This window comes from Lissotriton vulgaris, chromosome 8, assembly GCF_964263255.1.
Source record: "Lissotriton vulgaris chromosome 8, aLisVul1.2, whole genome shotgun sequence".
Classification (NCBI taxonomy): domain Eukaryota; kingdom Metazoa; phylum Chordata; class Amphibia; order Caudata; family Salamandridae; genus Lissotriton; species Lissotriton vulgaris.
In genome coordinates this window covers 119,875,808-119,891,074 of record NC_141696.1, presented here as the reverse complement: position 1 = coordinate 119,891,074, position 15,267 = coordinate 119,875,808, and the positions used below count along the sequence as shown (strand labels likewise).

The 15,267-nt window shown below is 48.2% G+C and overlaps 1 protein-coding gene across 1 annotated transcript; it reads left to right on the top strand.

Moving 5' to 3' along the window:
• The first annotated feature begins 9,423 nt into the window (after positions 1-9,423).
• On the top strand, positions 9,424-12,624 carry TPBGL (trophoblast glycoprotein like). The gene has a single exon (XM_086933805.1). It carries the CDS (start codon positions 10,277-10,279, stop codon positions 11,348-11,350), a length of 1,074 nt encoding a protein of 357 aa, XP_086789931.1. The 5' UTR covers positions 9,424-10,276; the 3' UTR covers positions 11,351-12,624.
• Positions 12,625-15,267: the final 2,643 nt, after the last annotated feature.

The window sequence follows — 15,267 nt, the reverse complement described above, 5'->3', positions numbered from 1 at the left end:
AAAGTCTTTTCAAAAAGGGATATAACAAAACGATGTGGACCCAGTCAACACATATGCTCTACTCCAGCTAAAAAACAAGTCAAAAACGTGCATACATTATGAGTTGGTAAAAGATGCAGAAACAAAAATGTGGGTCGCATTTGTCTAAAATTCAAGGATAAAAGCAATGGGCGAATATATAACGTAAGGTGCGAAATCTAGAACATATCATCGCAAAGTGTCTGTAATAGAAGTTTTGTCACAATCACTTGGTTGTAACTCCAAATCTTTTACCATCCATCTCTTGAAGACAACAGATGGTGAAACAGATTAAATCAGAAGTAGGTCAACAGCCTACGATGATATGTAGACATGTCCAAGTTCACGTAAGGTTCCATCCCACTTACAGATTCAACCATAATAAATTGAGGCACAGACCGCTTAGTCTGTGCAGTGGCATCTCGCTCTGTTAAAAATGACTTCAAGCGGTTGATATAAAGGATAAAATGAAGGGGGGCCAGGATGCAGCCCTAGTGAACCCCTCTTTTCAAAGTTTTGAGTATATTCTCCATCAGCAGCATCCCTCACTGTGGCTGTAAGGCTATTATGCAAATCACGCAAGAAGGCAACCAGGGCAGGCTCAACCACCATGGACCCCAGATCGACCCAGGTCTTATCTCTGTTGACCCTATTGAATGCACTGCTGAGATCCATGAAGGCCAGATGAATTGCACCCCCCTAAACCCTAGTGTACTTAGAGATTATTAGGTACAAATTCAGAATTTGTCCAACAGTTCCCCTCCCTGACCTGAACCCATGTTGAGCCTCGGATAAGGTTTTACTTTCTCCCGCCCAAGAAGTAAGGCAGTCCAAAAGAACCCAGCCATGATTTTGACCTCCATCTCCAATAAAGAAATAGAACAATAACATGCCGGGTCCATTCTATTACCCTTTTTGAAAATGGGAACAAATCACAGATCGCAGCAAACTAGTTGGAAACGGGCTATTGACAGCAGCGTTAACACCTTAGCTGCGTGTAAACATTTCTCCCCAGTGCTGCGCTGTCCATTAGAACTAGTGCTGAATGGACGTTCAATGGTCGTGCGCAGCACTGGGGAGGTAGCGCTGCTGACGACCATTGGCGGTCAGCAGCACTTAAGGGGTTAATATTCTGAGTCACTCTCAGGGCTCACAGGTCGGCAAGAGATGAATACAAATCTCCAGGTACCCTGTCTGGGCCAGGAGCCTTACCTGGAGGGATTGACCAAATAGCTTGCCGGACATCCTTTCAGTCAAAAACGATTCCAGCGGCCTCTTGCCATGAAGGATCAATTGCTCACCCCTCTCAATATTATCTATGATCTCAAAATGCTCATTCCAGGCCTGGTGGGTGATAGTTGAAGCTTTCCCTGGAGCCTGCTGAGATCGAAATAGGGGATGGTTCATGACCTTCCAGAACGCCTCACTGTCCTTGATAGAACAGGCCCCTAGAAGGTTCTCCCACATTTCGTTTTTTCAAATTTCTCTGTCTTCCGCCCCCAGCCAGGCAATAAAATGCCCTGGCCTTCCTCACCTCTTCCCTATTTCAGGGGAGCTTTTTCTAAAACTCCCTTAACCTTCTATGTGCCTGCAAGCACTTCCTTTCGAACTACCTTTAGGGCAGGGTCAATGACATTCATTTATAAGACATGGAGGCATTTCCACAGGCCACAGAAATGTTAGACTGCAAGATTTAGGATACACAGCATTTTATCATTAAAAAGGCTGCAAAGTCAAATATAGGGGGTCATTAGGATGGCAGACGGACCTGCGTCCGTCCGCCACCCCCGAGGTAGAGGGACCGTCCGCATGGGCAGCGGCGGTCCCTCCATGCAAATTAGGATGTGATGCCACCCTGGCGGTCACATCCTGTATCCTTAACATTGCGGTGGGTGCTGCTTCAAGCAGCGCCCGCCGCAATGTTAAAAATGCATGCATTGCATTTGCATGCACAAGGCGGCAGGCACCGGGCGGTGCCTGCCGCTTTGTGCATGCAAATGTAGGGGGGTACCATAGGTACCCCCCATGTGCACCCCCACCCCTTGCGGGCCCCCAGGGCCCCCATAAGCAAAGGTCCACATGCTTTTCCACGGCGGAAACACCGCCGCGGAAAAGCATGTCTACACATGCTTCCTAATTTGGATGACGGTGTCTTGCAGACACCGCCACCAAATAACCCTCCAAAACCCGTGGATCAGCGGCGGACGGACCTGCCGTCCACCGCTGGTCCCACCGCCATCTTAATCTGGCGGTGGGTGTTTTATATGTGTCAGCGGTGGTGAATCCGCATCCACCGGGCCGGCGGTGGCTTCCGCCGGCCCGGAGGTTGCGGATTCACCGCCATCCTAATGAGGCCCATAGTTTTTATGTAGTCAAATTTGGAGGATATAAAGTCATTGAGTAGCAGGACATGCACGTTGGGAGCATTGAAAAGGGGTGATATTTTTAAGTTGGCACAAAGGGAAGAAAGATGCATGTGAAAATGTGGATTGTTAATGTTGGGAAGGCATTTCGCTAAATTAAGGACACTTGCTATGTCACTCAAATAACAGCCTAATACAAGTTGTGAAAGCCTCTCTGGATGAGTTCTGGGAACAGGGTAAATTCCCAAATATAAAGCAAGAACCCTCCTTGACCTATATATCTTCTACTTGATATCATAGTTTATACAATATATGGCCCAACTTGCAATTGATCTTTAAAAAAAAAAAGTTTAGTTATACACCAATTTAGTTCATACGTAGATCATTTACAAAAATTCAATCTAATTATACATACATTCATAAAGTTATATAAATTTTTCAAAGCAAATGGGTCTGATATAATACATGATTTTAAATATGGCTGATCCCATCTTTACAGATTTCATACACTCCAACAAATAAACTATTTGACTCATACACAACACCACTATAAAACCAATATGACATCAGGATGTACACAATCTCCTAGCGCCTGCATTTTTTAATCATTTATTTCAGCACTTTTGGTTGGCTTCCCATGGATCTAGTACTGTAGGAAAGGCATGTTTCAGTAACCACTTTGATTTGGCTGCCACTTTCCTCAGAACTCAAACATCATAGGTCATTTGATCGAATGGTATGGCTGATGGGGTACGCTTGGTACTTTGTACCAGATTGCCAGTGGTAAAGTCAATTGAGATGCAGTGGTAAAGTCAATTGAGATTCCTTTCCTTCCAAAATAGAGTGACGCCTGGTCTGTCACACCACTTGCTAAATTTTATTTTATTTGTCAGGTTAAAGGCTTTCAAAACCATTCTTCATAAAATCTTGGTATGCGCAGCAGAGTCCCCTATACCATACTTCGTCAGTACAACCTTGCCATGTCACAACAGAGCTTAAAACTGTGTAGCCATAGACAAAAGCATCATGCTTTTCTCCATGGAAAAGTTTGTTACGTACTTAGTCAGCACCAAATCAATTTTAAAATCAACAGAGGAGCACAAAAACATTCCTAAAGAAATCTAGCAAAATAGTAGTAGTTTGGGGTACTCAGCTACAGAATGGGATGGTGCTTTTCTATGTGGACAACATGACAGTAGTGAAACTGGTGAACAGGCAGAAGGTGAGAGATTTGAGGGTTTTGTAATTGTTGCGTAAGTTTATGCTGAGGTGTTTGAAGCTGAATATGGTTTTTCGTGCCAAGCATGTCCCAGGGGCTAGCAAAGACATTGCGAATGCTTTGTCTCGTTCGCAGTGATTTGGAAGACTGCTGCCTGGAGCGGAGTAATTCAAGACAGAGTTGCCAGACGACATCTGGGCTGGGAAGTGTGAGAGTGATAGACCTGGTAGAGAGGTCCTTGACGGAATACCCAAGATGGAGTTGCAACCGGACTTTGTCTGAATTTGGGGAGTTTATGGGGCAAGCTGTAGCTACACCGAGCCTTACGCGACAGGACACAGAGCAGGGAGTGTTGAATTTTTTTCTGCATTGCGTTGATAAGGGTTTGTCATAGACGACAATATCAGGAAAATTGACAGGGATATCTTTTTATAAAAATCTATATTTAGGTTTTGATCCCGGCAAGGATGAAATCCTGAGCAGTATGTTAAAAGGTTGGAGGGGCTCTGAGAGAGGCCATAACATTTGAGTTGTTACAAGGTTTATTGGGGGTTTTGTCAAACTGTTGTTGTGACCTATTTGAGGTGTCACTATTTAGGCTATGTATGATTTGGATTTTTGGGGAGGCTTTTCGGGTCTCAGAGTTGTTGGGTACGGATTGGGGGCGTCATATGATGAGGTGAGACTGGACCAGGGCCGCTTGGGGATCTGGCTGAGTCACTCCAAGACAGATCAGGCAGGCAGAGGGAGATGGCTTTGGTTGAATGAGTGGCTACAGTGGCGTGTGCCGGGTAGGGGGTGGCAGGGCAATATCTCCGGAAAGGGACGACCTCAGCAGGGATTTTTTATCATGCGACAGGGGGATGAGTAACAGCTTTTCAGCTGCTGGCTGTCTTGTGCATGGCGCTACGGAAGTGGGGAAGGATCCAGCTAAGTTTGGGACTCACTCTTTCCGCATTGGTACTGCTACAGCGGTGGCCCGTTTAGGATGGTCCTGGGGCAAACTTTGCCAGCTTGGTAGATACAGGTCCAGGTGTTGCGAGAGGTATGAGCGCAAATAAGGGGCTATGCCTGGAGGTAGGGCAAAGGTGGGAGGTACTTGTGCGAATGGGAGGAGGGGTGTTCTTCAAGAATAATCTTTTTCCTTTGCACCGTAGGATGTGTGAGCAGCCCGGTGACCAAGACGGTTATCTGGATCCTGGGACATTCATTCGTCCACTGGGAAGCCAAATATGCGGACCAACAGGTGTATGGACGTAACCTGAGTTTGAGGAGCAGCCACAGCGAAGTTTGTTGGTGGGGAAGAGGGGGCATGCAACGTGGGGCTTTATTGCCATGGCTGATAAAGATGGTACCACAAAGGGGCTGCCCAGACATGCTTGTCTTACATTTGGGAGAGCACGATTGGGTACGTTTGTCGGGACTGACAATACTGCAGCACACGCAGAGGGATTTGGAGGCGAGCGATAAAGAGGAATTTTGCTGGAACGTGCTTAAAATGGACTGAGTTTGTGCCTTGCAAAGTATAGAGGGTCTGTCAAACATACAGCTATTGAAAAAGCTTGCAGGAAATTGAATAGGGCAATGAGGGTTTTCTGCAAGTTGAGGAACATAAAAGTGATTGCCCATGCGGGGCTTAAGTTGGTGGTGCCACTCCTGGTCAGGGATGATGGGGTGCACTTTTTCATGGAAGGGGACCTCATATTATATGATGGAAATGCGAGCTGCGTTAGTAGATTGTGGAATGAGTCCATCTGGTGTCGCAGGGAATATTGAGAGTTGGTGAAAGGTGCGCAGGAACTGTTTGGGTGGGCAGGTAACCACCCTATGGGGGTTCCTTGGTTGGCAGTACTTTGAGGGTTGGTGAGTCACATACGGGCAGATCCACCCCTCGGGGGGAAGGGTACACAGGTGACTGAGGGCGGGCGCAGGATGCAATGAGCAACGGAGGAAATTCAAGAGAGGATGTTTGGAGGGCAAGTGAAGGTGAGAATGGTGGCTATGGAGGAGGTTGCAGAGTAAAAAGAGGGGAGTGAAACTGGTGAGATGGTTTGAGGATGGCTGGTGAGAATGAGCTGTATGGTTACGATAAAAGTTATATATTATTTGCATTGATAGTTTGTTAATAAAGTTTAACTGTTGCAACCTTGTCCTAATAAAATGGCCTTTTATGCTTCAAGTAACAGAGTGGAGTGTAGTTATTGTGCGATGGTTACAATTCAGTACGGGAGCAGGTGAGGGTGTAAACTGTTCATGTAACTTTCCGTTTTAGGGTAACAATTGTGGATCTGTTTTTGTACCTGCTTAGAGCACACTAAAGGCTTACCACTATTGCACATTTAAATGTTTCTTAAATGCACCGCCTTTTGTTGTTATCCTGTGTTGTACACTGCATATTTATCTTAACTGTTCTACTAAGTGTAGCTTGGTTCTGAAGTTGGCACTACGAAATGAGAACTGAAAAAATGAGTGAAGTTATCTGTTTTACTCTAGCTTACTGTAACTTCTTTAAGGTCTTGTCACATGCTCCCTTAAGAAGATCCCCACACTTGTTCATTAATGTCTCTGGGTATCTTTGACTGCACCACGGGTTCCTTCCTCCAATCAACCAATCATAACATTTATGAAGCGCACTAAATATCCCGTGAGGGTCTCAAGGCGCTAATGGGGGATGCTGCTACTGTTCGAAGAGCCAAGTCTTGGAGTCTTCTGAAGGTCAGTACGTCTTGGGTCTGCCGTAGGAGGATGGGGAGGGTGTTCCATGTCTTGGCTGCGAGGTGGGAGAATGATCTGCCACCGGCGGTCACTCTTCAGATGCGGGGGACAGTGGCGAGGGGGCGGTCTGCGGAGCGGAGCTGGCGGGTGGGGGTGTAAAAGCTGAGTCGGCTGTTGAGGTACGCTGGGCCAGTGTTGTGGAGTGCCTTGTGTGCGTGGGTGAGGAGTTTGAAGGTTATCCTGATGTTGACAGGGAGCCAGTGCAGGTCTCTCAGGTGTGGTGTGATGTGACTGCAGCAAGGGATGTCGAGTATCAGGCATACGGAGGCGTTCTGGATGCGTTGGAGCCGTTTCAGGAGTTTGGCCGAGGATCCTGCGTTGAGGGCGTTTCCGTAGTCCAGTCTGCTGTTGACGAGGGCCTGGGTGACCGTCCTTCTAGTTTCGGTGGGGATCCACTTGTAGATCCTGCGGAGTATGTGGAGGGTGTTGAAGCAGGAGGAGGAGACAGCACTTGACCTGGAGAGAGACGAGTCGAGGAGGACCCCTAGGTTGCATGCGTAGTCGGTGGGTGTTGGAGCTGTTCCTAGTGCAGTCGGCCACCTGGAGTCGTCCGAGGCCGAGGGGGTGGATCCGAGGATGAGTACCTCTGTCTTGTCCGAGTTCAGCTTCATCCATTCGGCGACGGCCTTCATTCCTTCGTGGAGGTTGGTTTTGGCGGTGTGGGGATCTTTGGTGAGGGAGAGGATCAGCTGAGTGTCATCGGCTTAGGAGATGATGTTGAGGTCAAGCAGTCGGGCGACGTGGGCGAGCAGTGCCATGTAGATGTTGAACAGCATTGGGCTGAGGGATGAGCCCTGGGGTACGCAGCAGATGATCTCGGTGGCCTTGGAAGGGGGAGGCGGATGCTCTGTGTTCTGCCGGAGAGGAAGGAGGTGGTCCAGTTCAGGGCCTTCTCCTGGATTCCGTCATCGTAGAGGCGTGTTCGTAGTGTGTGGTGGCAGACCATGTCAAAGGCAGCTGACAGGACCAGGAGGATGAGGGCAGCGGTTTCTCTGTTGTCTAGCAGGGTCCTGATGTCATCGGTGGCGGTGATAAGGGTGGTTTCGGTGCTGTAGTTGCTGCCAAATCTGGACTGGGACGGTTCTAGGATGCTGTTCTCCTCGAGGAAGCTGGTCAGTTGTTTGTTGACTGTCTTCTCAATGACCTTCCCCGGGAACGAGAGCAGGGAAATGGGTCGGAAGTTCTTGAGGTCCTTGTGGTCCGCCTTGGGCTTCTTGAGTAGGGCGTTTATCTCAGCGTGTTTCCAGCTCTCCTGGAAGGTCGCTGTCTCGAAGGAGACGTTGATGGCTTTCCGGAGGTGGGGTTCGATGGTGGTGCTGGCTTTGTTGAAGATGTGGTGGGGGCAGGGGTCTGACGGGGACCCGGAGTGGACGGTGTTCATGTTCTCGATGGTGTCGTCATCGTTGATGTTGGTCCAGGAGAGCAGGCGGTTGGTGCGAATGGTGGTCGTGGAGGCCGGGGTCTCAGTGGTTGCTGGGGTGGTCGCAGCGTTGAAGCTGTCGTGAATATCTGTGATCTTGCGGTGGAAGAAGGTGGCCAGCGAGTCGCACAGGTCTTGCGACGGTGGGATGTCGTTGGTGTTGGAGATACCATTTTCATTGAGAAAAGGTGATTGAATGTAGCACTGAAAGGTGTGGAAGTTTGCATTACATGCTTCAACCGACCAGGGGGGTGAAGTTCGGGTCCTTTGTTATGACAATCTGCACTTAGAATATTTTTAATACTTGCTCTAATGTTAAACTTCTAGGAACGTTCCTAAGTGTCCGTTTTCTTTTACACTGGATATATGATTTTTTTATATATTAAAAAGTTAAAAATCACTTAGAAACTGCATTGTTGTCTGGGTGCATTTCTCCAGCACCTAAGCACAGTTTGACGTTGATAGCAATGCAGTGGAGTTTGGGTTCCCCTTGCTCCTTCCCCAGGTCAAACTTGTTACCATTGGAAATAATAGCTGACTACGAAGTCAAAATCCTCCAACAGTAGCAAACAAAAGTCACTCAAAGTTTGGTGGTCAATTTTAAGTATTCCTGCTGAAGTCTTTCATTATGGCACCAAAATCTCAGAGCAGGGCATACTTGAAAAGTGAAACCACGGAGTTCCCCTCATCAACGTTACCCAGTCTCATGTCCTATTGATTTTCTGAGCCGGCTCACCATACTTGAACATCTCCTCATGTATGAAAGAGAGTTTTCGCCAAATATGCTCCTGCTGACACATCTGGGGCACTTTCAGTATTGCAGGGCTGACTGCCTCACTGTGGCATACCGGTTGGCAGCTTGTTTTTCATATTTCATAAACAAACCAGGGGGTTGTTTCTATAAAAAATAAGCGATGTCCCTGCAATACTCGCAGTCTTCTCTCCCTGTGTGCTGGGCATGTGTTGCTTTAAACCCATGATTAAGGGCAAATAACAGCGCTGAAAGCCTTGCCCGAAGTGTGGCGGCCCTTCCGATGCCACAGAGGCTGGATTCGGTGGTGGCTTCGTCGCCAACAAAGTATTTCTGCTCGGAGATGCAACTGACTCTCAAATCCACATTCCACTCCACACTCTCTACTCACAACATTCCACTTATGTACCATGACTCAACCGGGCTGAACAGAAACCTATAACACAGCACACATACACAGCACAGCTCCTTCCTTTATAAGGGCAACATGTGGAGCAGAGACATACCAGTAGGCCATAGAAAATGAATGTGTTTCTAGTGTTGTCTTTTGGTCTGGTCCCCCCTCTACCCCCGCTCATATTACCCACAGTCCCCCGCGGCATGACCAAGCACGCTCTCCTATTAAATATTAAACGATTAACTTTTCCTTTGGTGCCTGCTTTGGAGGAGAACTTTTAGAACTGCGTGTGCCCGGAAGAGGGCCCGGGTTCCTGAAGTGGAACTTTCTCCTTTGAACGCACTCGGCTGCCCCCCTCTCTCTCTCTTTCTCTCCGAGGTTCGCCGCCCTCTCGCACAAAGACATCTGTGCGACTGGAGCCGCCGAAGGAGGAAAGAAACTGTAACGAGTTCGGAATGGCAGGTTTAATTATCCGACTGCCAGGCATAAACACGGAAGCCATGACACCAGCGCATCAATTCAGCGGATGGGCGCTCGCCCGGCGCGTCCCGCAGCCTTACTGGGCCGGGAGGCGGCCGGGGTACCGAAGTCTCAACAGTACATTGCCACCGCAGAAGGAGACAGCAAAATCGATCCCCCATCGAGCTTCGCGCTGATTAAAGAGTTGCACTGTGTAAATGAAAACACGAGCATCCCTGGCGCTGCTGGGAATAAAGCTCGCCGTGAACTGGTCCAGCCCCCGCCCTGTCCCCCCTCCCTCGCAGAAGAGGAAAGCACAGCTGATCCACAGAGGTGAAAGGGGAGGGGGCGCTCTCTGTCAGGCAGCGCTCAATCCATCTGCACGGGCAGAGACGTCAACATCAAATTAAGCCTTCTCAGGAAGGAGGGCGGTCTGCTGGGGTGCTGCTGGCCGCTGAGAGAAACGAGGGCAGGCTGTCCTGGAGCCGGTGGCGGAGGATGAGAGAGTGAGAAAGGAGGGCAGATAGCTGGTGGATGTGGCGGAGAGAACGGAGGGCAAACTGATGGTGGCTGAGAGAGCGAGAAAGTCAAGCTACCTGGGGTAGCAGCCACTGGAGAGAAAGGCGGGCAGACCGCTGGACAGCTGTTGGCCGGGAGTGAGGAGGGCGACCGCCTGGACAGCAGGTGGCCGGCAGAGAGTTGAGTCGGCTGCTGAAGCGCCAGTGGCCGACTTTCGTGGCAGGTAGGCGCATCCACGGCAACGAGGGATGGCCGGGCTGGGCGAAGACCCGGGCTAGCCCATCGCCCCATCTCACGGCAAGAAGTGTGCAGAGGACTGCCCCGAGTGCCTCTGGTCGGATGCCTGGGATGAAAGATGGGGGTGAAGCAGTCACACTACATCAGCAAAGTGAAGGTGCTTTGGGTTGACAGTGAGTCCGGCTTTCTTTTGGTTTGTGGGATCGTCTGCGCTGTGCTCATGCTGCTGCCTGGCACCGGGGCCTGTCCCGAGGACTGCCACTGCAACGAGGACACGGGGGCTCTGCACTGCCGCTCCCCGGGGATCCCCGCCGACGTCCCCCCCTGGGTTCGAAACCTCACGATCACCAGGGGGAACATCAGCACCCTGCGGGCCGGAGCATTTGCGAACAACGGGACGACTCTGGTGAACCTCACCGCCCTCACCCTCGCGGATAGCGGCATCGAAGTCATCGAGGCGCTAGCTTTCCAAGGACTTCCCAGCCTGGCCCTGCTGGATTTGAGCCACAACGCACTGACGTCCCTGTCCAGTGGCGCCTTTCAGGGCTTGGGGCAGCTGCACACCCTGAGGATGAATGGCGCCCTCCGGCAGGGGGCGCTGGAGCAGCTGTCCGCTGAACTACTGAACCGGAGCCTCGGGGCGCTATATGAACTCGAGCTGGCCGACAACCGGCTGCAGGCGCTGCCCGGCGGGGTGCTGGAGCTGGGGGAGCTGCGGACGCTCAACCTCCGCCACAACTCGCTGCAGTCGCTAGACGCCCTCACCCTGGCCGGCCTCTATCGCCACCGGCGGCTGCAGCTCTCCCTGGGCGCCAACCCCTTCCTGTGCGACTGCCAGCTCAAGCCGCTGCTCCTCTGGCTGCGGAACGGGTCGCAGGTGCGGGACTCCGCGGAACTCCGCTGCTCCGCGCCCGCCCGCATGAACGGCTCCTTCATCGTGCGCCTCAAGGCCGAGGAGCTCAAGTGCATCAACGAGGACCTGGAGACGGCCTCCTACGTCTTCTTCGGCATAGTGCTGGCCCTCATCGGGGTCCTCTTCCTCATGGTACTCTACCTGAACAGGCGGGGCATAAAGAAGTGGCTCAACAACTTCCGGGAGGCCTGCCGCGACCAGATGGAGGGGTACCACTACCGCTACGAGCAGGACGCTGACCCCCGCCGGATCAATGCCACCGGGGGCGGGGTGCTCTGAGGTGCACCTGCCGTCACCGCAGGCTGTCACCAATGGTCATTGTCAAAAAGAAATGGGATTCGCACTGTGTAGCGAGAAGAGACATGATGCATATATTTGGGATGCAGATGAGTTTAACTAAAAGTTGAACATTAGAAGCTGGCTTCAGCACTGTTAGGACTTGTATTATCAATGGAGGGTTACTCTCGTTTCTGCCATTTCCTGCATGTAGTAGCAACAGCCTCATCTATATCTATACCATCCTCCTCTTTATAAGAGAACAGAACTTCCTTACAATCTGACACTGTGATACACCAATTTGAAAGCTTTTAATTTATGGCGCACACTGCAAACATTTCTCTTTAGAATGTGGCAAACTGTTTACTGAATTTATAACTCGTGGATTGTGATCCCAGGTTCTTCTCCTCTTGACCCACATAGTTTTATCCTGGGCAAGTCTTTGTTTCTGGGTCCATAGCTGTACACACTTGAGTACTCAAAAGTAGACTGGATTTCCAGAATTATTCCTAATCTATGAATATGATCCTTTATATCTACATGTACATGTGCATCTAATTATATAATTATATGCATGTTATCGAACAGAAAGCAACAGGTTAGCATTGCATTGTGTCTGCGATCAGCAAACCTAGACAGGGGCCCTGTTATCTAGAATGCTCAGGTTATTTAGATATTCACCCAACATTACTGGAAGTCAAAGTAAAATACAGTGATGTCTTTGGTGAATTAAAATGAGTGTTACAAACACTGACCTAGGCATTTTAGGAAGGGTGATTTACAGAGCCTCTTCATTAATGACCGTAAAGACATGGTTTAGTGCCAATCTGTCCAATTCTGGGTGGTTCATTTGACATCCAGTATTGCACACCAGTTTTCTGTATGCATGTTATGAATGACTATGTATGCATAGGGAGCCATTGCTCCATGCGGACAGACATAAATTAAATTCATAATATTTTAGAATGATTGCAAGGGGTGTCAGCATCACAGAACAACTTGTACTCCTATTTCTGAATATTCTATTCTATGCAGATCAATACATATTACACCCAGTCTTGTTCACCCCCAGTTTCCTTCTATGTATCTCATATCACACTTTGTGCAGTTGTCAATACTACTCATTTAGTCATTCGCTCATGTATTCATGGCACCATATTCTGCTCTAAGGGTTGTGTCGAGTATTGAGCACAGACCTCTACGGCGATTCTCAGTTTTCTACATTTTTTTATTTCCTTTAATTAAAATAAATAAATACAGGCTGTCAACTTTAGTGACCAATACGTTTTTTACTTCATCATGGTACATTATATTCCCTCCCTGGCTCTTTCTCCAGCACTGTCTTTCTCTTCTGTAATGCGATCAGAGGACAAGCGGGATTAATAAAACTCCTTGAATCAACAATTAATTCTGCAACTGCCACGTGTCACTCAGTCCAGTAAAGCTTTCTGCTTCTATTAAAGGGATTTGATGCTGAGCAGCTGTACCCTTGCAGCACTCAGAGCTCTTTGCAGAATGCACAGCTGCTTGGCGAGCTCACAGGAGAGGTGCCCTTTCTGTATAGATGGATCACTCCTTTCACCAACCTCAGAGGAATAGGAGTCAGCCTCAACATTGCACAACTTGAATCCGTGATCTACAGGTGATGGGCAGATAGCTGATGACTGTTTCTTAACCCTCATGTTAGGTGTCCTGTTTAATCCTCCTATATGATCAGTTACAACTGAGCAGTAATGTGAAAAATGTGCCATAACCTGATTACCGCACATTTTGCTAATTTTGTGTACAGTCATGCGGTAAACATTCGTGTGATGCAGTAATAGAGAATCAATAATGAAATAACTTTGAATTTTCGGGCAGGAATTCTGTGCCTAGCTAGTGCGAGCCAACAGCTGGTGACAACAAAATTATGTGGTAATGTTGTTTATCAGGCTCCATTCAGCATGTTGTTCATGCAAATGATTAATTTAGTATGTAACACCTGGCAGCGATGTAATCACTGCTTAGGTGTATTACCTCCTGATTTTGCACATGGGTGTGATGGGTAACAGATGTCAATCATTTAGACCCTGCTTAGCTTAGTTTCCAGCACTAAGAAACTGCCTGCAGAGAGTCCTTTATAAGGCACCACAGACACTGAGAACAGATTCACCTTGGGGTTATCTGACACCCAGAGATTTTGCAGGGCTATTGGCTGATATTACAGGTGACAGCCCACCTCAACTGTTATCTGACCCCATATAATATTTCAAAATGGATATTGCATACTTTTTCATATCTATTATCTTCTTTTAATTCTCCTTTAATTTTTTTTCATGCCTTGATTCTTTTTCACAGTGCATATTACGATGAAGAATGTAGTTGGAGAGGTCTGGAAAATAAAAAGTAGTAACAAGGCTATTCCTCGGGTTACACGTTCAACAAAAATTAGAGAGGGTCTAAGGGCAGGTTTACCGACCAACCAGATACAAGCCCCAAACTCAATATACAACAACAAATAGTATCTGGGGGTCAAAACGAGAGTCAGTAAGTCTAGCAGGAAGGACCACTATACCAAATGCATGCAGGACAGTATCGGTGAGAAATAATAGTTAGTGAACGGTCAAGTCGAGACTCAAGAGTACATGGAGAAAAATGTATTGTTCCCATCAGAAGCCACACTGTACCGCCCTTGTTGTCATCATATGGGATCTCCTTACCCAGGAGACAAGACGGCCGGTAAGAGATTGCCGTGACCGAGATGCCACCCCGCTCTCATAGATACGACGCGTTACAGGGATCGCAATGACTTCGTATTGTTTGTGTGTATTTAAATAAAATCGACACGGAGCGCTTTCCATGCTTAACAGGTCTCCGCTGGGTGGTCATCCCTACTAACTGTGATAGATTACGGCGGTCATGCCCAGCCTGGTCACCACTTGATTTTATAAGAGGTTTAGACTACCTCTCGTCTCGAAGTACACTCTATTTTTTCATTCACTTTGTTTTGTCTAGTGTCACATTACTAACCGCTCTGTAAACATCATATGATTATCCTCAGAGCGGTGCTCCTTTTACCTGCGCTGCAGCCAGGTGGGGTGAAGCTCCTCAACCTACACATAAGGGTGAGTGTATACTTGAGATGATATCCTAGTATGATTGAACGCATTGCAATGCCATTACGATTACAAACAGAAACAATGTGAATAACAATAAGTGTCCTATTTGTTTCTCCGTTTGTTTGTTTGTTTGTTTTACATGTTGGATCCCTTACCATTATGCACTGACAGTATACGGTTGAGTACGCCTGGATGTCCAGGTGATATCTTTTATTACTTATCTTATTTACAAAGCAGTAGTGTATCTTTTTAGGTCCTGAGGAATGCATTAGAAAATCTTGTGAAATGCTGAAACATGTCGACCACCATTACGTGCGGTTATTATTTAAAACCTGCACCCACACCTGCCTTTTAATCTTAGGGTTTGGGGGATATTAATAAAGTTTCTTTTTTCCACCCATTCACCTAATTTTATAATTACCCTTCACTTTTCCACTTCAATCACCATACACTGCTTTTGTCATTAGCCACTATCATACCCTTCTGTTCTGCCCTCACATCACATCTCGGTCACGGCAATCTCTTACCGGCCGTCTTGTCTCCTGGGTAAGGAGATCCCATATGATGACAACAAGGGCGGTACAGTGTGGCTTCTGATGGGAACAATACATTTTTCTCCATGTACTCTTGAGTCTCGACTTGACCGTTCACTAACTATTATTTCTCACCGATACTGTCCTGCATGCATTTGGTATAGTGGTCCTTCCTGCTAGACTTACTGACTCTCGTTTTGACCCCCAGATACTATTTGTTGTTGTATATTCCTCGGGTTAAACAGTGCGCAGGCTTGGACACAGAGAACTGATGAGTTAGGACAGCAGA

What these genes read in the sequence shown, in the direction of transcription:
- TPBGL (XM_086933805.1), top strand. Translation starts at nt 10,277, where the DNA reads ATGGGGGTGAAGCAGTCACACTACATCAGCAAAGTGAAGGTGCTTTGG.